This window comes from Corella eumyota, chromosome 2, assembly GCF_963082875.1.
Source record: "Corella eumyota chromosome 2, kaCorEumy4.1, whole genome shotgun sequence".
In the NCBI taxonomy this organism is placed as follows: domain Eukaryota; kingdom Metazoa; phylum Chordata; class Ascidiacea; order Phlebobranchia; family Corellidae; genus Corella; species Corella eumyota.
The window spans coordinates 7074959-7102853 of NC_137491.1; the positions used below are offsets into that span (position 1 = coordinate 7074959).

Sequence of the window (27895 nt, forward strand, 5' to 3'; positions counted from 1 at the left end):
TTATGTTGTTTAAATGAACTAAGTTTTATTATATACCTTTTTTATATACTAAACAATCAATTTAACGACGTTTTTTGTTTTTAAAGTATTTTATTTTTCTATTATTTAATTCATAAAAACAAAAATAAGCCAACATAATAAAAACAAAGAAATCATGCACGATCGTTCATTAGATGGCAATGAACATATAAATTATTAACATTATTACAAATAAACGATGTATAACTAAAAGGGTAAAACTGTGCTAATTGTAAACTTGTATATGAAACTATAGTCTAAAAATTTATATGACTTAGCGCATGGTAAATCAATACTGCAATAGCACCAACTGCAATATAAACATAAAGCAAATGGTTAAAACATAATAATATAGTGACCAGTAAAAGAAACCGTTCAATTTTAAAAAGTAAAAAAAAATTCAGTACCTTGTAACAGCACAGCAAATTAAAAAAAAGTAGTTTAACATTTTAATAAGTTGCATTGTAAATATATCGTTCTAATTCTTGTAAAACTCCATTTTTACCTGTATAAAACAAAAGCGAGAAAATCCCCATTTAAAATAAAGGGTTTTTAAAAAAATATAATAATATAAATGCATTAAATTTCTAAAATCAAGTAACGTTTTAAGTATTTGCAATGATAAGCTGTATTTAAATAAATGTATAACATTTAAAAATTTTAAACTATGTAAGTTGTATGAAAAAAAGAAAAATCTTATGATATAGAATTGTGGTATGTATTAAATATTATACCACATATTTATGAAAAAGTTGAAAGCATGCAGTTATAAAGGCCGAAACTGACAACAAAATTCTGTTCAAATCACTAATTCAATATTTGCAAAGAGTAATTCAATTGTGAAACTACAAGTGTGTAACAATATTTCCCAAAAATAGGTAAACTTTCGGAAAAAAACTTAAAAATGTGCAAACATAAATTGATTTGTGTATGTAGAGTTATAATAGTGTAACTTTAGGCAAAAAGTAATAACTGTGCATTGACAAAGCAATGTGCAAAGCATACTCAATCACGTTGTACGGTACTTAATAAAACATTTTCAATCTTAATAAATTCTATTTGCAGTTTAACTAAAATAAAATATAAGAATTAAAACACCCAAGTTACACTATTTAACAGCTGAAACAAAAATGTTGTAATATAAGCAAGAACTTTCACCTTTTGAATTGAAGAAAATGCAACATTGTTACCTTTAAAATTTCTTGCAAATACAGTATTTATAAATAAAACATGCCTTGTATTGTTATCAAAACATTGGTTGCTATTAGAGCAAAAAAGAACTATAATGTTTATCGTTACAGTATTGTTTTTAGAGTTAAAAAAAATCAGAGATTGTTTTTTTTAGCTGATTGAAAGCTGAAATTGGTGAATTAATTGTTGTTTACGGATGATTAACTATCGTTCTCTTTATCGGGAGGTGGCTTCATTGAACCGCGGCGTGATGTCCGAAGACTTAAGTTACGCTTCAGTGATGTTAAAACGTGAACCTTTGGTTATTCAAAAAAGTATAAAATAAAAAATTTAAACTTGCACATAATTAATCTAAAGAACAATAAGATGTATATAGAATATTAGACTTGAAGTTATTTAAAATAAGAACAAAATATATATATTGCAAGGTATAAAAGATAAAAAGCATAAATACAAAAGCAAGCAAAGTCACAGAAGAAATATATGAAAGGTAGCTGTAAAGTGGAAGCAGAAGGAATAAAGCAAAAACATGATTTAAGGAAAGTGAAAAAGTAGACTAAACTGGTACTTAATTATCTACAAAAGTAAGCCCTAAAAAGCAGAAAATGCAAAACCTAATAAACCGTTTTTTATTAGGAGAAGCTTTACTTTATTAATATTGAGGTGCAAGAAGTCATAAGTTCCATAAATTCTTTGTTTACACTTTTACAGCCACCCAACATACAAATTTCCATGACTTACCTATAATACCTGTAAGTGGGAAGGTTGTGAGTGATTTGTGCTTCGGGCCAGCGCCGGGTTTGTGTACATGTTAGGGGGGTGAGTGGCACGCCAGTATGCCTCTAAGTATTCAGCTAAGTGCTCGCATGCATCTTCCAGTTGGTTTTCATCTAGCACAATGTCAAACAAGTCCTGGAAAAAAAGTTATTTTGTTACAAATTGAATTAAAATGAAAATAGAAACTAAATGTAGCAGAATAAGTAATTTAAAAAAATGTTGTAAGTAAAAGTCATTTTTCTTTGCCCAATGGTTTAGTAAATGTCCTAAAATCTGTTTATTCGTACACAGAAAAAATATAAATGTTTTAACTTTGCATGTAAGTTTGAACTTAATCAGTTCATGCTTTTAACATAACATCCAAATGACTGTTAATGTAATTAGCTACAATAACCTTGATGTCTAACAAGCATGTATCCATAACATAGTATACACAGAATATACAATAAACAAATTAAATTAATGTCAGAAAGAATCTTCTGAAGGGTATATACAAGTTTAGAAACAAAAATTATCCAAATATTCAATAATTAAAGGGTGGAACATGATTTCATAAAGCAATGATAAAAGATTAAAAAGACGTCAATGTGGTGTCTGTTGGGAATTACGGAGCCATGCAACAAGTTTGAGGTTTTAAATTGCATTAAACTATTTTTAGTCTCCCCAAAGGAAAAAAAGTTTTGCATGATAAAGTATAACAGTTTTTACAATTTACAAAAAATTATTTTAGATACAAAAATTAACTTTCAGGTTGATTTTTATACAATCTAAATAGGTACAGTAATTGACATCTGCTAAACCATTAAAAGTTTTTCAATTTCAAAACCCTATTCAACTTCAAAACCCTATTTTGGATTATAGCTTATAAAAGTTCTAATACAAATTACTGGCAAATTATACAGTAAAACTTTTTTGTACATATTTATATAATAACAATTACATAGACTTTAATTTATATGTTATAGTGTTACGATTTGCAACTTTGTTCTTTAAATTTTGTAAACATTTTAAACCCAACTAGCTATAAATTTTGTTTAAAATTTTAACATACCTGGTTGCATTGCGAAAGTTTTTCTGCAGCTACCATTTGAACGTTAAGATGTTTGGCTTGCGATTTCCCTCGAGACTTTATCAATCGTTGTAAAACCTTGAACAAATATAAACCAAGTTAAAGGCAATTTAATAGTTATCATTAACACTACTAGTAGTTTATTTTTTTTTTCTAAATTATTTAATTCAAAGTTAAAAAGCCACTTCATAAAGCACATTAAATTTTGTCAAATTTATATTTAGCCATTGTAAAAAATAATCATATCTATGAAAATATATTATAAAATAACATATGAATAATATTAAAACCTTTAAAAATAAATTAATGTTTCATTCTAAATTACTTTAAAAAAAGTCATCTCGTTTTAAAAATTTACTTTTGCAGATGAGATTTTGACGCATATCACAATTGGTGCCAGTGAAGTTTTAGTAAGTTGTGAAGGGTGGTTTATTGTGTCAGCATCCAACACAACAAGTTGTAGGGTTCTGGCGAGTTCAAATATTCTCTCAATTTCATGTTGGACCTCAGCTGCAAAATAAAATACAATTGTTTCAACTTAAATATTTTTATACTTTAATTTTTTAGTTAATTCTTTTTTAAATACCTAATATTATGTTTGTGTTAGTTTCAACACTATATTTTATTGCTAATGTTTATTGAATAGCTAGTACATAAACATGGGAAACAAGTAGAACCCTCATACAAAAATTTAAACTAAATGAGTATCTTAAAGGGGTGTAATTATTATACAGTAACAAAAACATTAACAATAAGTAACTGTTGAATATTTGATGAAGTATTCATGGCTAAAAGCGAGACAAATATGAAGCTAATATGCCAACCAAAAGATTAAAAATCAAGGTTATGTATAACGAGTTGATTAAGTTCAAATAAAGTTGAAACCCACAAGTTCATATGACAAAATGTTAAAAAATTAAAATACAGCAAAGCAGCCTAGCTATTAGAAAAAAAAAATTTTAATACAAATTCTGTTAAAAAAGCAAAGGTTATATTTTAATTTACCTAAACTTGATCTGGTATTTGATTTTTCAATAACTGCTCTTTTGGTTGGGTTGTTTAACACAGAGCGCTTAGCCAGGGAAATATCAGCTGTGACTCTGGTGATTGATATTCTGCCTTCAAATCTTTTCTTAAGGAAATCGAATATTGCCTTCTGCATCATATCAGTAACCTGTACATAAAAATAGATTTAATAAGCAGCTAGGTACATATTTCACAATATTATAAATGTTCAATTCATTTCATAGCAATATTTAAAGTAAGCATAACATTTTTAAATTAGGATTTAAACACAGAATAAGATACAACTTAACCAGAAAAATACAATATTATCATTTAGCATAATATAATCAATTAAAAATGTATAATTTATGTTCATTATTGTAAAAACTTGACCTCATATCCCTTCAGTGAGGGACCACACAAAACAACCGGCCTCATTGATGGAACAACATCATAGGGTGGAATTGACTCCTGTTTTTTAAAAAAGGCTTTTCTTTTCCCATCTTTTCCTAACCCACCCGAGGAAGAGACCGATGTCTTTGGACTAAAAAAATTTAATTTGTAAAAATGAAAGTCTAGTAATAATTTTTATAAAAACTCAAATTAATAAATGGCCTATTTTTTATATTTTAAATGTTTTGCTTTCAGTTATGCATTTTGGTATTTTGGTAATAAACACCTTTAAAATAACAAAAAAAATTATAAATGTCAAAAACACAATAAGCCAATGTATTATAAATGAAAATATCGCAACGAAAGGAGGTCATCAATATTTTACTGTATTTCCACCTTTTAGACACAATTGGTGTTATGACCTTAAATAAACAAAGATTACATCTTGCCTTTTATTGTCTACCATAATGGCTACAGACATAATATTACTTAAGTAGCCTATGGTCAATATTGTTATGGAACTTTTAAAATTTAAGATATTGATTTTTAGAAACATTTTTTAAAAGTTTGAGCAATTAAATAGATTTTTAAAATAATTTCAATAAATCAATTTTTATTGAGGTTTTAATTGAAAAGAAGTGTTTGTAAAAGACATTATTTAAAAGGCGAAATATTTTTTTAATAAAAAATTACTTTATATTATACGTTGATACTCAAAAATAATTTTAGCAAAATACTTAGGGTATATAAATAACTTTGATCAAGGCAACAATTACCTTTGTGTGTTTGTTGAAGTTGGATTTTGTTGATTTGGTGAATCTGAATCGTCATCATCTATTCCATTTGTATCCATATCATAAGCAACTAAAACCAGCCAAAAAAACTTTATTAATGCATACAAAAAATAACTTTATGCACAAAAAAACACAAGATAAAGTATGTTTGTTACAAAATAGAATTTTTTTTCTTAACTTTTGTGTTTTTTTTAAATTACCAACATAGCTATAACAGTATAACATCAACCTGAAGACGGAGGGGTAGATCTTGATAATGTGTTATTTCCTTCTCCCAAACTAGAAGTAGAAGTCCCTCCAGATTTCGACATATAAAACTTGTTTGATTTTAATCCGAGTTGTTGTTGTCGTAAAGCTTCAAGCTTGACTGGCGAGGGAACGAATCCAACTCCACATCCTTCTTTAACCAACCTCCCTATCCACCAATCATTGTCATATTTCTAAAAAATAAACAAAAAAAGTTTGTTAGTTGAAAAATTAAATAAAAAAGGGTCGTTAGTTGAAAAAAGTAAACAAAAAAATTGGTTTGCACATAAAAATGCCAGAAACAGCACATAAGAAATAATCTAGTCCACTTTTGTAGGTGCCATAATAAATTTACCGGTTAAACAATAAGTAAATGACCTAAAATATAAAAATAAAAATTTTACTTACCTCTTTAATGTGTAAAAAATCTTTCGCCTCAAAAGAAACAGCAGATCCTTGAACAGGAGAATCGTCATCACGTCCCCCGTTGTAACTTATATTTGTACGCACTGCAAACGCTACAGCTTTTGTCTAAAACACAAACATGTTTTAACAGTTTATACAAAAATCTTATAAAGAATAAATTTTTTTTAGCAAGGAACTGTTTTACTTTCGCTTTTTCCAGTTGAGTGATGGCCTGCCTTTCTGTTTCACGCTTAAGTGCTTCCCTGTCTTCCTCCAATGACACATCAGAATCTGAGGGACGACTTGCATATGAGTCGGCAGAACCCTGATTTAAAAAAAGTTTATAATGTTTAACAACTAAAACAAACATGAAAGTTATCTAATTATTCTGTAAACAGACCAAAACACAGTTTTTTCTAATAATGTTACATTGTCTTTGACAACTGTTTGTTTAATATTAGCTACATTTTAAGATTTCTAAACATTATTTTCTAAAAAAACAGTGATATTTTTGAAGAACTCTTAGTTATATTAAGCAATTTTTTGTATAAAAATATCATAGTGAAAGGTAAATAAAGTATTATACTGATAGGTCAGAAACAGATTAAAAAATCAATATATAATGCAACCAACACTATAAAGGGTATTATATATACACTGCTACAGTAGCTTGAAGGATCTGTAATAGCAATTAGCTTATAATGCAATATTATAGCATTCCAAAGGTTGTAATATCCCCCTGGGTGTTATTTCTCTTAACTATAAATAACTTACTGGCAAGATGATTTAAAAATTATAATATTTAAGCTTATAGTACTAGAAGTTATTTTTTCTGATCATATGAAAATAGTAGATGCATAATTTTTGTATTTTGCCTTTATTTCACAGATTTTGGTACAATCCTGGTATAAAACTTTGATGCCGCCTTGCTATTAAATAATTGATAACATTTTATGATACAATTTCAATCACAGAACAGCTTTATATTCCAATTACTTATTATAAATTTAAAACTTGACAATATGGAATGCATTGCAATGAAAGTTAATTAAAAAATATAATGGAACCACTAAACATTAAAATCTTATTTTAAGTTACCTGTGATAATTTTTGTTTCAATTTTGTCATTTGCCAATATTAAATAAAACTTCGTCAATCACATAATTTTAAATTAAATCTTTTAAATTAAAGAAAAGTCCTTAATCCTGACTTATTAATTTATTGTCAAGTAAAAAATAATATTTCTATAAAATATTTTAATTTAAAATATATTCAAGCCAACAACAATAACAAATCATTTTATATCATTCACACTTAACCTTACTCATACAAAGATTAAATGTTTATCTGCCGCCAATGCTGATACATTGGCCTCTTATACTAAAAGCATTCCAGTTAATCAATAAAAAAAGAACAGAGTGAACCAGCTGATGAATTCGATAAACAGCACAGAGCCTACCTTGGGAATATAGTTGCAATAAGATATGTTTAAACTTATGCAACACATAGAACAGTTAATCTCGCTTTCCGTTACATAAGTTATATTTAAGATATAATGTTATTTAATTTAAAAAAAGTTAAAAGCAATAATTTTCAAAAAGTCTATTCACAAAAATAGCATACAATTTTTTATTTTTATGTTGAACAAATAATTTTTCCAAAACAATTTAATTTATTATTGGTATGCTGTAAAATACTAAAAAAAAACAACAAATTTGTTGTTTAGTTGCTGACATTTAAATTCTTTACAATTTAGTCATCAATTTGACATTTATTTGACACTACAGAACCCTTTTTTTTACAAGGTAGACTTTTTTAAATACCCCTCTTTAAAATGAATGTTTGTGCCAATGTTGGTTACAACTTAGGGTTAATAGAGTAACAGGAAACTCAGAAGATGTAAAGCGTGTATTAATAATTCATAAAAAAGATTAAAAAATAAAAGGCCCACAAAAGTTGTACTTTGTAATGATTAAAAATGGCTGACATTTAAAAACACTATAATGTTACCGCTGTACATCTACCTTACCTAGGCTTTTTTATCCTGAATTGATTTTTTAATAAAATTACAGGTTTTCAAGCTTTAAGGGAAAAAGGGAAAAAAATAAAAACAACCACCTACAAATATCAAATAGATTAAAATAGTATTTACAAAAGCAAACAAATTTTTAAATAAACAAAAAATATTTATATAATTCATTTTAAAATAATTTTATACAAGATAGTGTCAATAATTATAACAAATTTTGCTCTGTATAATTTTAAATCAAATATACAAATTTACACAACCTTTAAAATTAGTATTAAGATATTTTATTACCTGCCAATGTAAACTCAATAAGTTATCAGACGAAGACATTTAAAATTTGTCCAATAATTATACCATAATAACTTTTAACATTGTATTTTCTTTAAATTTTATAGCCTAATATCTGAAAATTTTATAATTTAAGTTTTTGAAATAATTAATTTTGCTTCAGAAAATGTTAAAATAACAAAATTACACTATTTATGTTAAGAATATTAGTTTTAAAACCATAATTAATTAGAAACATTGATTAAACAGCTGGCCTGGCTTGAATACATTGTTAAGACAAGGTATTTATGGTTTCATATAACATCAATAAAAATAGGTTTAAAATAACAAAAGATTATGTAATACTTTGAATATAGGTATGTATAATCCTAATATTGTTAAAAAAAGTGTACAGTAGCCTATCTACTACCTTCAAAAGCATTTTTACTTACTAACTCTTAAATCTTCTACCTGCTGCCTAGAAAAAAAAATAGAACTAAGTAGCTTGGTGGCTTTTAAACTACAAAATCAATAAATCAGTCAACAATAAAAAAACTATCAATATGTATAGCTCTTTACCCTAAATGGATGCGCTTCATTTAAAATTATTCTAATTGATTTTTGGAATTACTTTTGGTGGTATAATTTTATCTTATAATATGTAAATTTTAAATAAAATTATATTTATAACCTAATAATGTTTATTTCTCTAGTTTCTGTTCTAGTACCAATAAATGCTTAACCTTAACAGAAAAGCCGCTTTTAGTAAAATTTTATCACAGTCTACATAACAAAAATTAACACCATTGTTTTTTTATATACAAATTACCAAATTTTCAAATTAACTAAAATTTGCCACAAAAGCTTAAATTCTCTAGCTTGCAGAATACCATGCATGCTTTTTCAAAAACAGTAAAAAAGCTACAGTAAAGCATATGATTGATAGGCAAGTAGATAGGGCACCAGAAACAGAATCTTTAACAGAAAATGTAGAAATCTCTTGCATTATTAATAAGCAAGTCTATGTAGGTAATGGCACTGCGTGCTTTCTCTGCCTTTTGTGCATAAAAACTTAATCCACCTCACTATACAGATTATCTTATTTACACCAAATTTCAGGTGACTGGCTTAGAAAACAAAATATTTAATTTCTGTTTAACTTCTTGTTTAATTATTTTAGTGTTGGACATCTTTTTAAATTGTAAGGTATTTCATAAAAGAGTGAAAACTATAAATTTAGTAGAACACATACCATTGTAATTTGCATCTACACAAATTTTAAACTAAAACCAAGACAACATGATTCAATGATATACAAAAAATAGTAACTTTTGGAATATGTAATACCCCAGTTAAACTGGAAAAAAATTTAATTATATAGATATTGTTGATACACAGTATTTATCTAAGTTTTTAAAAATCATTGATTATTGTCATTAAATAATAGTTCTTTTTAAATTACCACTAAATTAAAAGCAGATTTACCTGTCTGTTAAGAGAATTAGAAGATGACCCACTAACACTGCCATCTGATTTATATTTATATTTTCTTCGTTGCTGTTTTACATCTTCCTACAATACAAAATCGAATTTGTTGTGTTAAATTGTGATTTAGACTATAGTTTAATCAACAAAATTACTATCATATAATAGTAGACTTTATGTTTTTTAAATAATAGTTAAATCTATTTTTTTGTAAGTTTATCTTTTTATCCTGGATGTGGGAAGGTCGAATGCGTGATCTAAACATAACTATCTTCAGTTACTCCGACCCAGTCTTGTGTTAAGCATATACATATAAAAATCGCTAATCTTTTAAAACAGTATAGCCTACTGTTCTTCCTTTGTTAGTTAGTAAAAAATTAAATAAAAAATAACCTGATGTTGTTGTTGTTGTATTCCTACATTATGAGGGGATTGGTGTGTCATCTCGTTTGCAACCATATATTGGGATTGACTTTGAACAAACATTGTATTAATTCACATAATCTGATAATCCAATATTTTAGGTTGCAAATATATTAAATTTGAGTGTCTGTCAGGCTTACTGACTTTGACTTATAGAATTTAAACTAAGTCGAACTACTAAATAGAAAATAAGAACGTTGTTTTATTTTATCATTCTGTTTATCATCTATGCAGCTATGAGTCCACTTACTTTTACCTTGTAGTTTACAATTAACTGCATTAACACGACCTAACGACCAATTATGTTATCGTTATCATTATGTCACATTTAAAACAATTCTAACAAAATGATATGAATTTTATATTCATTTATTCGCTTACACAATCACTTTCTATTGTTGTCATTTAGACAATAACATACACAATGCAATCAGACAAAAAGCAAACCCGATATTACCCAGAGTTTCCCTGAAATAAATAAGAATGAAATACTTAATAAAACACACATATTTTTTGTTATGCAAATAGTTTAATTTGTTTAAAACTTAGGAGCTTTTGCGTATATTTGTATTGCTTCTAATTTAGACAAAATTTTGGGTAAATCAACAAGATCAACGATGTGCATGAACTTGGTTTGAATCAACTCGACAGGCAAAGATTTTCTAAAAAAAATTATACAATTTATTAAGTTATTTCTTGTTACACAACACTCAATAAAATCCACCTCTTTTTAGCAGTACATTTGTTTTTATTAACAAATTAAATATTGTAAAATGTTTAATATTACATGGGCTGCGAATTTCTCCATACAGAAAACAACTCTATTAAGATTTCTTGCTGAGTCGATTGTGCATCTATAACGTTTTCAATTGCATCGTTAGGTACTTTAAGTTTGATGCACATTCTAATAAACTGATCTTCTGGACACCGAACCGCTGCGATATTCATCATTTTGTTAAGTAGCAATTCTGTTAACACAAAATGTAACTTCTATATGTCAAACTATTTTCCAATATTACTTAATTTCTAATGTTAAAATTACAATATATATATTTTTTTTAATCTAAAATTTATATTAAATATCAACATTTTGTGCAACATGCTGCATAAAAGTCTCTTACCATTTCTTTCATCAGCGTTTTTAGCAAAGTGTCCAACTAGTTTCGGTTTGTGATGAAAAGGTTTAGTTTTATAATCTGAAGAAGCTCTTCGCCTATTCATGATTTAACATTTTACAAACGGTTTAAAAACTTGCGATTAAAAAAAAAAAAAACGAAATGTTCACAAAAATAATGAGAATAAACAAAAAGAATATTACAGAATGATGTAACAATAACCTGCTTGTTGTTGCGTTTATTGGTAAAACAGGGTTAATTTAACAAATTGGTTAACCATGGTGTTTTAAATTGTTTATTAGCATTTAACACACGCCATGTTACTTTTGCAAGTTAATTGCTAGGTTTAGATTTTGTAAAGATACTTCGTTGGTCGAGACTTTGTAGTCCGAGCCAGTAATAATTTCTCGTCCTAAAATATCGGACTTTATAACATTGTGTTTCTGAATAATGGCTCCGGACAGCGGTCGTGTTAACTGACGAGAATTTGACAATTTGTTGCTTAATCGGCCAGTCGAAGATGGCCGCCTCTGGAGCTGAACTGCAGTGTCCAATTTTGCTTTATATGACTCGACAATTGTTTCTTCAAGCGTGTCTCCCTCGTCCTCGTTATGTTGCGAAGAAGCCTGTTGTTGCTTTTTGTATAAATCGATAATAACTTCAGAAGTAAGTTGTGAAACCTCGGAATTATTGGCGACGTCAGTTCCCAAGTAACTAGATATTTTTTTTTGTTCTGCTACGGTACTCTGCCTTCTTATTTTAAGAGCTTCTTTGGATAATTTCTCCGCTAGTAAACGATCTTTGCCTAGACATTTAAAAAATAGTTAAAAAAAAACTTTAATTTAGAAGATTTTAATTTTTTCTATGTTTGTAAAATTTTTAATTGTTTGCTCAAAAAACGAACTAATATTATATGGTTAACCAGACATAAAACTTGTGTTTACCTTGTGCTTGTGAGTTTCGACGCATTACAGCCCTAAGGCTCTGTCTTACAGATCTTAAGTCTTTTCTTATATCCATTTCCACTGTTATTGGTATTTGAGGAGTCTCAGTATGAATTGATTCTTTTTGAATCGATCGAGAAGGGCAGATTGACGCCCGCCTAAAATATTTAAATAACGTTCTCAAAACACAAACTGTAACTTCAATCGATAGAACATATAAAAGTTTCAAAAATTTTTTTTATACACGATTAAAGTGCTCACCTGTTCCACTTGATAACCTTATCACTATCATCGTCTAACATGCTGCCTCGTCGAACATTACTGCTTCTCCTTATATTTCCTCGCCGACCGTTTAGCAGAGATAAATAATCTTTACTTGGCAGGGTTGATTTTCGTCTTCTGTCCTCCGAATTTCGGCGACTGAAAACGTTGTTATTATGTTTAGCCCATTTACCCTCCTCGTGTGTACTTAAATCTGTTGGAATTTCGATATCCAAGCTGCTTTTGTTTTCTGAGTGCCAAATCTTTTGGTTACTGGCTTTGCGTTGATAATTCGATTCTAATTGCAAACAATATGTTGTCAAATACATTTTTAGAACTCACATTTATTTAAATATTTATTAAAGTATGTAATTTTTACAAAACTAAACATAACTTTTTAAATGTGTTGGCACTATAAACCTACCATCAAAATGTGCAGATTCGTTATTGGTTCTTTCTATTGAGGATTTAGAGTGTCTTTCATTTAAACTTAAATCTACAAATTTAAATAAAAGATTCAGTGTTATGCTACAATTTGCATAACTATCGTTACTTTGAGAAACAACTGTAAAAAACCTCTTTGTAAAATGCTAGAGTAAAATTAAATTACCCTGAGTCTTGTCGAGAGAATCGATTGCCTGTGTTTTTATTACAGAGTCGTCATTGCTCTCAGATTCGGATTCATTTTCATGCTCAAAACGTCTTTCGGGACTCAAGTTTTCCTCTTCAACAACTTGTTCAGTTTTTTCCTCTAAATTTATCTGATCAAGATCTGTTTTAACTTTTTTGGTATCAATTCTGTCACTATTATCTTTGTCTACGTCTATTGCTATAGAATCTACGCTGTTCTTTGGGGCAACAGGTGCTGAAAAAAGGAACATTGTTTAACAAAACTGCTTTTCTCGTAAATTTCTTCCAAACTATGCTTTGTGACTGTTGGTAGTGTGGAATTGATTGCTTGTGCAACCATTTCCTTTACGTGATACGGGGTGATATGAGAGATAGCACATTTAAAGACGTTTTATGTTATGGAGGTGGACAATGTGAAGCTAGCCACTGCAAATGAAATATCAACGTGGCTAATAACTGAAAACAAACTATACTCTGTTTTGCAATGCCTGGTGCGGAAATCACGATATCTGTTAGAACTTAATTAACCCGAAGATATACAACTGGATCAGGGGTTAGCAAAGGAGCACCAGGAAGCAATAAGCTTCACGAGAACACGAATAATGTGTTTATGGACAAACTCCGAAATGTGCTGTCAATCAATTATCATTTTATATCGCGTGACACGTCACTTGTTTCCCTAATTTTGAGTCATTGAATCGCCTATATATACTTAATTTGTTTTGCTTAATATTCAGTTGGATAAAGATTATGTGTTAAACCTATAGTTATCGTTGCGATTATTCGCATTGGTAATCATGTATCGCCAAGTTTACGCCGTTTCACTAATAAAAGTGTGACTGTTAACATACAATCAAGTAGTCTAAATTAGCTAATCAATTAGTAAGGTTCAACGAAGTAGCTTAAATAAATCAACAGCAAAAATAAACTCTGTCAATCAAACTCAAATAACAATTAACTATACAAATGGTGACCCTACAAGAATAGCAACCCAAAAACTACATTATATAAACTCTACAGTAGCTTATAGGCACTTGTAGCTTATTTTGGATAAATCCACATAAGCTAACCTTTAATTTTATAAACAAACAGTTTTTGATGTTGATTTGAAATGAAATTGTTATTTATTTGCTGTCAAACTTTGGCGTATTTTTCCTCCCTATTTTAACAATGAGTTCCAATGCTTTTAACTATAACTTGTTTATCGAATTTGCGGGTTATTTAACAACTCTTATCACATGGGAACTCTAACCTCGTTTTTCTAGTACTGAATCATTTTTTCAACGATTCATTTCCTCTTTTTATTAAGTGCAAATGTTCGTTTTAAAAAATAGTTAGGCAATTTCGTTCTGCTGAACGGACGCCACTTAATAAACATGGATTTAGACATTACTTAAATTCAGAGTTTATTTCCGTAAGATTTAGCCAGAATTTTATATTTTTGTATCAACCAACAACTAAGGACAGTTTTTATAAATTAAAATTAATAAATCGCTACAAATGATGATTTTCCCGACCTGATTAAGGTTTTGGGATTTAAACAGAATTTTGTAGCTTCTGTTCTCAGACCAAATGAACACCTTCCGAGGAGTCGAGCAAACGGAGATAAGCAAGTTTTCAGCTTTTGTTTATCAGCCAAAACTTTAGAAAAAAACAGACAAGTAACAATTTTTAAATGGGAAAACGTTATTGTGAGCTTTAAATTCTAACAATCAAACTACAAAAACGACAGATCAAGAAAGACCATCGCAGCATTTTTTTACGTATTTTTCTTTGCCAAGCGGGTCAAGTGAACAAGATGAAGTACATTTATTGCACGAACTACCTAGTTTCTTTTGCCCATCGATGGCCAACTCAAGACGATGATCGACGCACCCATGTCTGATGCCCACAGAAGGCCGATTATTTTTTCCGAAGTGCCCAAACGAGGCCAATATGTCTATAATGCCCACAGAGGCCAAGTCCCTTTTTTTTCGGCTATCGTCGCAATCACCTACCTCATGAAAGTTCGAATGTGCGAGAAATACAGTCATCAAACAAGAAACGCTTATTTACAAATTTACGCTTGTGAGAATTAAGACGCGTATCGAGGAGTAGCGGTTGTGTTTTCTTATTTTTGATTACCCCGGGCTCTACTTTGAGTTGGGTTGATGTAGCTTATTTTGGATAAATCCACATAAGCTAACCTTTAATTTTATAAACAAACAGTTTTTGATGTTGATTTGAAATGAAATTGTTATTTATTTGCTGTCAAACTTTGGCGTATTTTTCCTCCCTATTTTAACAATGAGTTCCAATGCTTTTAACTATAACTTGTTTATCGAATTTGCGGGTTATTTAACAACTCTTATCACATGGCAACTCTAACCTCGTTTTTCTAGTACTGAATCATTTTTTCAACGATTCATTTCCTCTTTTTATTAAGTGCAAATGTTCGTTTTAAAAAATAGTTAGGCAATTTCGTTCTGCTGAAAGGACGCCACTTAATAAACATGGATTTAGACATTACTTAAATTCAGAGTTTATTTCCGTAAGATTTAGCCAAAATTTTATATTTTTGTATCAACCAACAACTAAGGACAGTTTTTAAAAATTAAAATTAATAATTCGCTACACACTAGGTCTACATGATCGTATGTACTTTTACCTGTTTGTAAACTGTTCTTATCTCCGTTCTCCTTGTCTTTATTAATTTTATTCTGTAGATCTTTAGCGATGTTATTACCTAAATAGTTAAATATTTTTTGAAGTTATGACATCATTTTAGGTATATTTTTTTATGCCAACGCATTTATCGTGACTTAGCGTTTTTTGCTTTGTTTTGCGGTTAGCCTTGCGTTAACTTTGTACTAGTTTGCGCGTTTTTAGGAGGTAATAGTGCCCTTTTTTTGGTAATATAACCTTAAAATAACTATTGTTATTTCTGTAACAGGTAAATAGGTCAAATTAACAATGGGTGACTCCAAAAACATAAAGTCAGCGTCTGGCGGTTGGGTTCAAAGTGACGTAAAACTAAATGGCAAAACTGCTGTGGTAACTGGTGCAAATACTGGTATTGGATTAGAAACTGCAATTGATTTTGTAAAAAGGGGAGCAAAAGTGTTTTTGGCCTGTAGAAATGTGGAAAAAGCTGAAGTAGCAAGAAAAAGAGTATATATGTGTTTAAATATTTTTACATTCTTTTTTAAATGTTTTTGTTTATATACGTTTCTGAACTTTTTTGTTTCAGATACTTGAAGTAACGGGTTGTAAAGAAGAAACTGTAATAACTAAAAAACTAGATCTTTCTTCTTTTGCTTCTGTTCGAGAATTTTCCAAAAACTTTAACGAAACTGAAGATAGATTGGACATCCTTGTTAACAATGCTGGTAAAAAACTACTGTAAACAATTTTTGGCTTTTTAATTTTGATTTAGTTGGTACAAGTAATTGGATTTTATAATTGACAGCATGGCGTTATGGTAAGATCAATCTTTTTTACTCCATAAGGTGCTGAGTTTAATCAATACTGCTTCGATTCTGTTTTGCTTTTGAGTAAGATGCCATGATGGTATGAACTCTTGCCAAGTCAAAAACAACCAGTAGGTTAAATATTGGACAATTTTATTGAACGACATTTCAACTTTTAAAGTCAACTCGAGATTGGGTCATGGTAACACATGTTAACAATGTTTAGGCCATGGAGTTAGCCCTTCCACACTGAGTATAAATAAATACAAGATAAATAAAAAAACAAGGAATTAATTGTTATGTTTGTTCCTTAATTTTTTGTGTAATGTGCAGGTTAAAACTATTTAAATTTTGGGATATGAATTTAACAAAAATACAAAGTTTAGTGTGTTTACAATATTAAATGTTACTCATTTAAAGGGAAATGTTTTTTTTAGGGATTTTTAACAAGTTTTATAATTTTTGGTTTTTAAAAAAATAATATATATGCTATGCAGGTGTAATGGGATGTCCACAAGAGAAAACTGAAGATGGATTTGAAACACAATTTGGTATTAATCATTTGGGCCACTTTCTGCTGACAAATCTTCTTTTAGATAAAATAAGGGTATATCAAGTTTTTTTTCTGCAAGTGTAATCAATTCAGTTGTCAAATCGTTTAGTAACTTAACAATTTTTAGGTTTAGCAAGTAGTTTTAATTTGTTATTGATATAGAGCAGCAAGCCGAGTCGTATTGTTACTGTGTCTTCAACTGCACATGCCAGGCGACAAATGGAGTGGGATGACTTAAACAATGAAAAAAACTATTCATCGTTTGTTTCCTATGGACGAAGTAAACTTATGAATGTTCTTTTTGCCAAAGAGTTAGGAAAAAGACTAAAAGGTTTTTAGTTATGTTTGTTATTACAATTAAAGTTATGGTAATATGCTAAAGAACAGTAAAGAAGCATAATAAGAGTTCAAGTTTGTGTTTTTGCTGTTTTGTTTGGTTAAGTCCTGTTGTCATAACTAAAAGTTTGGTTTAATAACAAAAATTCCCTTTTCAAAGATACCGGTGTAACGACATATTCTCTTCATCCTGGTGTTGTTAAAACTGACTTGTGGAGACATTTGTTTGACGGGAATCAATCCATGTGGAGAAGTGCCCTAAAAGTTGTAACGGCACCCATTCGTGGTTTATTTTTTGTTAGTGTCGAAAAAGGAGCACAGACCTCTATTTACTGTTCAATAGCACCCGAGTTAAAAGATGAAACTGGCCAATATTATATGTAAGAGAAAACTATCAATTATCATCTTTTGGTCAGGTGATTAATTATTTTGTTAGTTTTGTAATTTGCAATTCTTTGAAGCTGAATATTGCAATGTCATTAGGGCAGCTATTATAGTGTAAGGCATATTGTAAACTAAAAAGTTTGCGTTGCGAAGCTATCATCTAATCAATAAAATCATTAATTTAATTTTTTGTGTAGTGATTGTGCCAGAAAAGAACCATCTGATGCAGCAAAGAGTGGTGCAGATGCAAAGAGATTATGGGATATTAGTGAAAAACTAACAGGCCTTACCACTGAAGAAACAAATTAGTGACAATTCACTTCATATACTGCCTATGTAATTGGTAATTTATTTTTTAATTTTAATAATTAATTTATACCCACACATTTGATTTATTATTGTTAAAATTATTTAGTTTATATTTATGACATACTTGGTATTTATATATATTTTTGTACGTATATTTTTAATTATATTAATACCTCAATTCTTCAAGTGTTAAAAATCTATTGGGTTTAGTATACCCAAGAATTATATAACATTTTTAAAAATCACCACAAACCATTTTAAGTAAATTTCCTTGTAGCAAATTCCCTTTTTTACCCATTTTAAAAATTATTTTTTTCATTCTAAAGTTACTCATTAAGTTTCCACTATTTTTTAAAGTAAGGGCTACTTTTGGCCTGGTACTATTATAATTCCTTAAATTTGCCAATAATTAAAGGATGCCAATAATTACACAATTTGTTTGTCAAATTTATTGCCTTATTCAAATAGAATTGTTAAATAATAAGTAGTTAGTTAAAATGTTAAATAAAGAAAACAATATTAACTTTACTGTAAGTTCTACAACAGAGAATGAGAGCACGTGTTTTCTACAACTAGAAATGAAAGAAATGTGTTTGGTTTAGTAATTAACGCTTTTTTACTTGAAGCACCTGTGGTGCGTTTGACATCGTTAATTGGAAAATTAGAAACGTGCAATTAAAGAATGTAGAACAACACAAATATAAATTATTACGATTAATTTAATGAACACCACATGACTCCCCCGCAGTGAGTATAAGCGAATGATACCAGAAATAAACATAAAAAAAATACAAAATAATTTAATTTTAACACAAGTAAGTTGCAAAACGTTTGGGAAAATGAACAGAGCGTCCTGAACGCGTTTTAATTATGTCATGCTTTTTTTTAGAACTAGCTGTTAAAGATAAATCACAATAAGGTACAGGTTGTTCAAAATATGCCGGTTTTAATCTATCGATAGAAACTTTTTCCAACCGTTCTTTGATATTTAAAGTAAAATATTTATCGTCTCGTTTAAGAATTTTGTACGGGCCATTATAAGGTTTCTGCAAAGGTTTTTTTACTGTATCCACCCGCACAAAACAATGTGTACAAGCGTTTAAATCATTTGGTATGTAAATATAAGTTTTCGAATTATTTATTCCCGGAACCGGTCGCAATTGGTGCATCACGGTTCGCAACTGTGTAACAAAACAGGCAGGATCGTTTTTTTCATATGTACTTGAAGTTACAAATTCTCCCGGCAACCGCAACGTAGTTCCATACACCAGTTCGGCAGATGTAGCCGAAATGCCCTCCTTAATCGTTGTGCGCATGCCAAGCAGCACAGAGGGCAATGTGTCAGTCCATCGATCTGGACTTGTTTGTGCTTTTAATGCAGCTTTCATTTGCCGGTGCATTCGTTCACACATTCCGTTCGCAGATGGATGATAGGACGTGGTTCGTATGCGCGTACATCCCGTTAAATTTAACAAATGTTTAATTAATTGCGATTCAAACTGAGTACCTCGGTCAGTGGTAATTGTTGATGGTGAACCGAAGCGACAAATCTAATTTTCATAAAACGCTTTAGCAATTATTTCTGCAGTGATTGAAGATATTGGTATGGCTTCTGGCCATCTTGTAAACCTATCTACGCACGTAAGCAAATATCGAAATCCATTTGACATTGGCAATGGTCCTACTATGTCAATATGAACATGATTAAACCGAGCATCAGGGTTTGTGAATGTTCCCAAACGTGATGACGTGTGTCGATGAATTTTTGATCGTTGGCAAGCAATGCATGATTTTGTCCAATCTTTTAAATCTTGGTTTATAGTTGGCCAAACAAATCTTGCAGTTATTAACTTTCTTGTAGCTTGAACACCAGGGTGAGATTTTGAATGAAATGTGTTAAAGATGCATTTTCGAAATTCTTTTGGCACCAAAGGCCGGTGTGTACCAGTTGATGTATCACAAATAAGGCTGCTGCTGCTCGCAGGTATCAGAATTTCTTTTAGCGTTAACGCCGTTGTATTTAGTTGAAGAAAATTTTGAATTTCCTTGTCATTTTTCTGAGCTTCGGCCATTTCAACAAAATCTAATATTTCATTTTTGCTTGCTTTTTCTACGTTGCAAACATCGGGACGAGACAGTACATCAGCGACGATATTTTCTTTTCCTTTGACATGACGGATGTCATTGGTGTATTGTGAAATAATGTCTAAGTGTCGCGATTGACGTGGTGAACAACGTGCTGGGTTTGTTGTTAAAGCGTAAGTTAACGGCTTGTGGTCAGTGAACACTGTGAAATCACGTCCTTGCACAAAGTAACGAAAATGTAAGATTCCGCAATAAATTGCAAGTAATTCTCTATCAAACGTGCTATAGCGTGTTTCTGCCGGAGTTAACTTTCTTGAAAAAAATGAAATTGGTTTCCATTGATCATTGATAAATTGTTGAAGTACAGCACCAATAGATACGTTTGAGGCATCTGTCATTATACTGGTCCGAGCACTTTGACTTGGATGGCAAAGCATTGATGCATTGGCAAGTGCATTTTTCAAAGCGTCGAAAGCAATCACCAAATTTTCGTTCCATTCCAAATTTTTTAATCTTGTTGTTTTTGGTTTAATCATTTCGTACAAAGGGGATCCTAACCTAGCACAATTTGGAATAAATCGATGATAGAAATTTACCAATCCCAAGAAACGCTGTAATTGTTTCTGTGTTTTGGGCAGTGGAAAGTCTTTGATAGCTTGAACTTTTTCGTCAAGAGGCTGTATACCGTGTTTGTTAACATGGTGGCCAAGAAAAATTAGGTCCGTTTGTCCAAAAACGCTTTTAGCAGGGTTTATCACAACACTGAAGTTTTGAAAACGCGTAAATAATTCATTTAAATGATGAATATGCTCGGTCTCAGAAGAACTTGCTACTAAAATATCGTCAATATAGGCATAGCAAAAATCTAGACCTCTTATTACTTGATCTATAAACCGTTGAAAAGTTTGACTTGAGTTTCTTAATCCAAATGGCATATAATTAAAACTCAAACAGTCCAAATGGGGTTGATATGGCTGTTTTTGGTATGTCGTTTTGTTCCATGGGAATTTGAAAATACGCTTTTATTAAATCGATTTTAGAAAAGATTGTTGATCCTGCAAGACTAGCAGAAAAATCCTGGATGTGGGGGATTGGGTACCTATCGGGTTTTGTGATTGCGTTTAGAGCTCTATAGTCCCCGCATGGTCTCCAATCAGCTCCACTGTTTTTTGGAACCATGTGTAATGGCGATGACCAATTACTGCAAGAGGGACGAATTATTCCCAGATCCAACATGTGTTGAAATTCTTTGCGGGCAATCTTTAAACGATCAGATGCTAATCGCCTTGGTCGACAAACCACTGGAGGTCCATGCGTTGTCACGTGATGAGTAACGGAGTGTCTAACGCTGGATCGAAATTTCAATGGCCGACTAGTTTCTGGAAATTGAGCCAGCAATTTTCGATATTGTGACATTTTATGATCGTTGTCAGTAACAGGCATAAATGTTGGGTTGATTGATAGTTGATTAGATGCTAAACCGTTTACACGAAAATGTGTAGTAGCATCTATTAATTGCAGAAAACGCATATCAACCAATAAATTGTAATGACATAAAAAGGCTGCACCGATTAACGGGTGTTGAATATCAGCAACGGTAAAAATCCACTTAAACTCCCGACGCAGTCCCAAATCAATGGTCAGGGAACGTTCTCCAAACACTGTAATTGCAGAATTATTTGCTGCATGTAAAATTCTACCGTCAGAATGACGCTTTCGTTCAAATGAATTTGGAGGAATAATAGATAATGCAGCTCCAGTATCAATTAAAAATCTGCGTTGTGTAGTTTTATCAGTAATGTAAAATAGACGACTAGAAGTATTAGCAACAACGTCAGTCGTCTTTAGTTGCTGCCTTCTGCGTTTCCCGATTTCCTGCAAGGGGGTTTACATTTCCTTGCATCCGGACCGAATTTGTTGTGGTACCAACACAAGTCAGAAGATTGCGAAACAGGGTTTAAACGTGAGTTAGAACGGTTTCGCCGAAAACTGCGCCCTCTTGGCCTTTCAAAGTTGATTTTTTCCAGGCGTTCAAGACGAGCAATAATTTGGTCCAATTTTTGGTCTGAATTTTGCGTCACAACGTTCACAGACGGTGTCATGACCTCCATTATGCTGTCAGCCATTCGTGCTTGATCTTCCAGCGGCAAATTTTGATTTGGGGATAAAATCATTCGCACATTTGGAGAAAGCCGTTGTAAGAAAAGCTCATTTAACAAACCATTGTCAACAGAGTCTATACTTTGTCCGAGTAATTGTTTCATTCGACGTAAAAGCTGCGTGGGTTTGCGATCCCCCATATCTTCTTTAGACAAAAGTTGTTGAAGACGCTTTCGCTCAGAAACAGTTGTCCGTTTGATTAACTCTTCCTTTAACTTATCGTATGGGTTTTCTGTTGGTGGTGTAATTATGATATCCCTAACTTCTACTGCGTATTCGGGTGCAAGCGAGGCTATTATACATTCAAACCTATTCTTTTGGTCGACAATATTTTTGTTGCTAAAATTTGCCTCCACTTGCGAGAACCAAAGTTGCGGGTCAGCCGGCCAGAATGGTGGTATTCGAATAGATTCCGTTGATTTAAAATACGAATTTGACGATGAAGAATTTTTTAAATCCTCCATTTTTGATCTTGTTTTCATTTTCAGTAAATCCAATAAAAGATCACGTCGGGGTCACCAATAAAGGATGCCAATAATTACACAATTTGTTTGTCAAATTTATTGCCTTATTCAAATAGAATTGTTAAATAATAAGTAGTTAGTTAAAATGTTAAATAAAGAAAACAATATTAACTTTACTGTAAGTTCTACAACAGAGAATGAGAGCACGTGTTTTCTACAACTAGAAATGAAAGAAATGTGTTTAGTTTAGTAATTAACGCTTTTTTACTTGAAGCACCTGTGGTGCGTTTGACGTCGTTAATTGGAAAATTAGAAACGTGCAATTAAAGAATGTAGAACAACACAAATATAAATTATTACGATTAATTTAATGAACACCACATACTCATTAAGTTTCCACTATTTTTTAAAGTAAGGGCTACTTTTGGCCTGGTTCTATTATAATTCCTTAAATTTCTAAATTTACCTCAAACTTTAACAAATCTAATTATTATCATGTTTTAAACATATATATTTTTTAAATGCAACATGCTTTCTAAATTATTTTAAACCAAATGTAATTCTTCAACATTTTAGGGTTTTTTGTTTTTAATAAATAATTGCCACAAAAACATTTTATATTACCATTTTATGCATATTTTTTTAGGCAAAGATATTTATATATATATAAAATAGAAATGAATACAAATGCCCAAGACATTTAAGCAACTGTTTCAAATACCTATATAATAAAAGGATAAAATTTTAAACATTACCTGTTTTCCTGATGGCAACTACGGAATAAGCAACTTCCCTGAATACGTTCATCAAATTTGCTCTCGATTTTGAAATATCAAACTCGGCACTGTTAACAGGTTTTGACGTTAGAATTTTCTTTTTAAACATCTCCAACTTCCAAAGAATTTTCTGGAATCTTTCCAAATGGTCGTCTGATGTTGAATCTATTTCGTTTATTTTTTTAAACAAATATTAGGTGATTATTTAAACTTCGGTTTTGGGTAAAATAAAAAAAGGGAATTTGTGATCAAAGTTACGGTTGTGTTTTTCCAAATTTACCTTCATCTTCTTTATTCGGTTCTTTAAGATCTGTGACGAACAATTTTTCAACTTCATTTATTCTAAAATTAGAGAATGACATAATTTAGTAGGGTTAACGCCTTTAGGTAAAGACGATATGTAAAATGCGCTGTCTTTTTTACCTACAATACGTGAGATACTTTTTTACTAAGTCAAAAAATCGAAAATTGATTGCTTCAGACCACATTTTGGTCGCCTTTTTGGCTTTTTTTAACATTGAAAATCCGACTTTCTTTTGTAAAAGATCTTTAGACAAATCGTTGATTTGATTCAACGAGTTTACGTAACGTCCGGTAATTGTTTTCGGTCCAATCTAAAATAATTAAATTATAAAAAAGTTACAACAACAAAAAATGAACAAAAATATTAACAATACCTGGACTTCTTTTGTTGGGTTTTCTTTTGTGTTAATTCCTATACCGTCTTTACCGAGAGGGGATTGCAAGTTATTTTGTTGAAGAATACTCTTTTCCAACTTTTCCCGACGACATTTTTCCTTATCGTAAGCAGTCTCAAGATACTCAAATTGTTGCTTACAAAAAATATATATATTTTAATGATATTTTTTTGCTTAGGTCCGTTTATTGAGTAAATGAAAATTGGGATACATTAAAACATTTTTCTTTTTGTTTTGTTTTTTTACCTCAAGATGAGAAAAGTTGGTTTTATATTCTGACAACAAAAGTTCTAGTTCTTCTTTTGTTTCAGTAGTTTGACTATTTATTTGTCCCAATTTAATCTGCTCTTGTTCGTAATTCTTTAAATAAATAGATAATAAAAATTAAATTTGCTAAAACAATAAAAGCAAAAAATACCTTTCAAAAAGTTTACCAAGATCATTGTGTCTTTTAGTTACAACAGTGCCTTATTTTACCTGTAATTCAATATCAGCCTTCCTTTTTAGTTGCATTATTTCATTTACCTCTTTGGTTAAAGTTTGGTTTTGGTTAACGACTGTCATATATTTTGATTTTAGCTGCAAAAATTGTAAATATAAGATATTTTAGTTTACGTTAAGATGTTAAAATTTTTAATTTATTTTAAAACCAACTTTGTTGTAATGTTCGACTCGTTTTTCTAATTTCTTTTCCAAGTCTTCAAGCTCCTTCGATTTCTTGGCCAAAGATTTCATGTGAGATGACGTCATTTCCCCCATGGAATTCTCAGCCCGTTCCATTATTTTTCGATGGGTTTGTTGAACTGTGCCAATCGCACATTCCATTGACTCAAAAAGCTTGTTGAAACCTTCTCGTAATCTAAAAGTCAAAATAAAATGTAATAAAAAAGTTAAATAAAATAAAACAAAGCATGTGTAAACGTTGCATTAAGGTTACCTCTGATTTGCTAACTTCATGCTTGTTACGAAATCCTTAGGATTCGACGGAGCGCTAAAGTTGTAAGCATTTTTTGCTTGCTTGGAAGCAGTCGAAAATAAAGCCTTTTCAAATAAGTGAGATAGCTCCATCTTAAATCTAAATGTTTATTTATACTTTTAACTTCTTAGTATATAGCGTGAATAAAACGAAAAAACATATTATTAAAGTTTGACTTATGCTCACTTGTCAAATAAAACCTAATAAAAAAACATTAGTGAAAATGATTTTTTTTTTATACAAAAAAAAATTTAGTACTTGTTTATCATTTCTTCTACTTTAAGCGCTTCCGTGTAAACTTTAGAGGTATCTCCCTTTAGTTTGTCTTCTTCTAACAATTTCTCTAGTCTGTGCTGTCGGTTTGACGATTCTTTCAAGGCTTTAAATCTATGTCATTTAAAAAAGTTCTTTTAGTATTTTAAAAAAGATTCATGTTTAAATACTTATGAATCTTACTTGTTTTCTTGATTTTCAAGTTCACGTCTGATTTCTTCAACTTCAATTTCAAGTTCGTTCCTAACGCTTTCGCTCGCCTTTAGTTCGCCGACAACTCTTTTGTACTAAACAGTAATGTTAAAAAGTAATAATTATAACATAAAAAAGACAATTATCTGTGATTTAACTTAATTTGTGCGGCCCCTAGTTACCCACTCAAAACTCAAATATCATGACAATTATGATAATTTAATTCATACAACAAAATTTTCTTTAATAAAACATATATTTTATACCTCCTTAGTGGACACTACGTTAACAGAACCCCTCCGTTGTAGTGCAGTTGATGGCGCAACACTCTTTCTTCTAACTGGAGATGTAGGGCTTAATAGATTTCGATTGGGTTTTTGTTCAGTTTCATTCATTGGTGCTAACAGTTCAGGTTCACTTGTTTGTTTGAAATCTGTTGGATCGGATTCGATAGGTGCGGTAGGCGACAACACTAATCGTGATCTAAAATTATTTGGTTAACAATTCATATTTTCCTATATTTGAATTAAAGGGTGGTAACTATAGGCTAAGATACTTTATCAAAATATAAATTACACTCTTTTTTTAATATGATTAAACTACTACCTCGATCGTTTGGGAAGTAACCTGTTGCTTTCCACCATTATTAAACCCTGACTTTTTTGTGGAGAAAGTAGGTTTCCTATAAATAAAATAAATTCGCTTTAAGAACGGTACCTTCTTATTTTATTGATCTTTACCAGCAGTGTAGTGGTCAGAACACCTGGCTTTACTACATGAGGTCCTGGTTTCGAACACAACTGCGATTAAGCTATGGGGCCTTGGGTAAGCGCCCTTAAGTGAGGCGCTCTAAACGGTATGAACTCCTGCTGTGCCAATAACAAAACTATATCTATATTATCCCAAACTGCTAAAGGTAATTCGAAACTGAGTCGGGGTAGCGGATGTTACTCTATGTTTAGGTCGTTAGGTCGACATTTTTAAATAAATATAAAAAAAATCTATCTATTTCAAAAAAACAAAGTTACCTCCTTGGGGCAAAACAGTACACGATTTTACTTCAACTTCTTTATTATCCTCTGTGGTTGTTTTAATCGTTGATTTAACAGGAAGGTTTTTGGAAGATTTTTTCTCCGGGATGTTACGACGACTACCTCTTCGTGATTTAGTGTTGATTGAATCTTTTCGCGGTTTCGAGTAATCAGATGGTTCGGTATCATCTTCATTGGATGACATTAACTTGGCTTTAAAAATAATATGTTTATCCAGACTAACATTACTGACATTTTTTATCATTTTATTTTAGTTTCTAATAAAAGTATATTGGGAAAAAACATTTTTTTATTCTTTTTACCAATAAGCTCTTCTTTAGATTTTAGTTCGCCCAAAACTGACTCAAGTTGATGATTAGTCCTTAATAGTTCTTCATCTTTAACTTCAAGTATTTCCTCAAATGAAGAAAATCGAAGCTCTGTAGCTTTCAATTTCATTTTCATATCGTTCATCGCATCTTCACACGAATTAGCATGCTCCTTTGCTTTAAAGGCAGCCAATTTTTCTTTTTCGATCAGCCCATCTTGGTTCTGTAAAACGGCTTCCAGTTCTTTTTCTAATTTTTCTATAGTGGATACTTGATTTTTGGTTATGGACTTCAAAGTCAGAACCCTTTCCTTGGTTTCCTCCACTTCCTTAAAATCATTTAGTTTTAATCTATATTTGGTAATCTATTACAATATAAGATTTTAATTTCTCTTAAAACAGATATTGTTGGGCCTATGTTAGACAACTGTTTTATTGATAGCAAAATAGTCATGTTTAGAATGTAAAACCACATACCTCGTCTTCCTTTTCTTTATAGGTTTCGTAAAGTTTCTGTAATTTATTTTGTGTTTCAAGTTTTTCACTGATAACAAGTTCGCATTCCGAATTTTTTTCGTTCCATTTTTCTCGCCAATTTTTTGCATCCTTATGCATGTGATCGTACTTGTGTTTTAACGCACTATAATCAGCCTTTAACTTTAATATCAAAGTTTCCTTGGTTTTGATCTATAAAAAAATACTTGTTTTAATAAAAATCGTGCAAACAAACTTACACATGAGTTAGACCTAAAAATAAAGTATTTTATTCAAACCTCGTTCGTTCTAGTTGTAAGCAAAGCTATTATAAGTTTAAATAAATAAAGCCCTC

The 27895-nt window shown here is 30.6% G+C and overlaps 3 protein-coding genes and 1 long non-coding RNA gene across 7 annotated transcripts; 1 reads left to right on the forward strand and 3 right to left on the reverse strand.

The window, feature by feature from the left end:
• Positions 1-111: 111 nt before the first annotated feature.
• On the reverse strand, positions 112-10275 carry LOC145743499 (voltage-dependent L-type calcium channel subunit beta-2-like). Of its 2 annotated transcripts, none has more exons than XM_082561478.1 (12): positions 10073-10275; positions 9680-9766; positions 6104-6223; positions 5902-6024; positions 5477-5687; positions 5230-5317; positions 4454-4604; positions 4061-4229; positions 3414-3565; positions 3038-3133; positions 1960-2121; positions 112-1505 (listed from the first exon to the last, which is right to left on the reverse strand). In XM_082561478.1, exons 1-12 carry the CDS (start codon positions 10163-10165, stop codon positions 1410-1412), a joined length of 1548 nt encoding a protein of 515 aa, XP_082417604.1. In that variant the 5' UTR covers positions 10166-10275; the 3' UTR covers positions 112-1409. The 2 variants fall into 2 exon arrangements, with proteins under 2 accessions (XP_082417604.1, XP_082417605.1); XM_082561479.1 differs by having other exon boundaries at positions 113-1505; positions 1951-2121.
• Positions 10276-10623: 348 nt separating this feature from the next.
• On the reverse strand, positions 10624-11022 carry LOC145743805 (uncharacterized). The gene is made up of 2 exons (XR_014281040.1): positions 10890-11022; positions 10624-10764 (listed from the first exon to the last, which is right to left on the reverse strand). It is a non-coding gene; the product is annotated as an uncharacterized LOC145743805 (long non-coding RNA).
• A 4969-nt stretch (positions 11023-15991) lies between these two features.
• LOC145741218 (retinol dehydrogenase 11-like) lies at positions 15992-26007 on the forward strand. Of its 3 annotated transcripts, XM_082558766.1 has the most exons (7): positions 15992-16202; positions 16282-16420; positions 16999-17108; positions 17217-17385; positions 17551-17770; positions 17972-18117; positions 25982-26007. In XM_082558766.1, the coding sequence occupies exons 1-6, from the start codon at positions 16005-16007 to the stop codon at positions 18081-18083; spliced, it is 948 nt and encodes a 315-aa protein (XP_082414892.1). In that variant the 5' UTR covers positions 15992-16004; the 3' UTR covers positions 18084-18117; positions 25982-26007. The 3 variants fall into 3 exon arrangements, with proteins under 3 accessions (XP_082414892.1, XP_082414893.1, XP_082414891.1); XM_082558767.1 differs by lacking the exon at positions 25982-26007 and having other exon boundaries at positions 17551-17806; positions 17972-18489; XM_082558765.1 differs by lacking the exon at positions 25982-26007 and having other exon boundaries at positions 17972-18489.
• LOC145742284 (uncharacterized) lies at positions 18890-19495 on the reverse strand. The gene has a single exon (XM_082560067.1). The coding sequence runs from the start codon at positions 19493-19495 to the stop codon at positions 18890-18892; it is 606 nt and encodes a 201-aa protein (XP_082416193.1).
• Positions 26008-27895: the final 1888 nt, after the last annotated feature.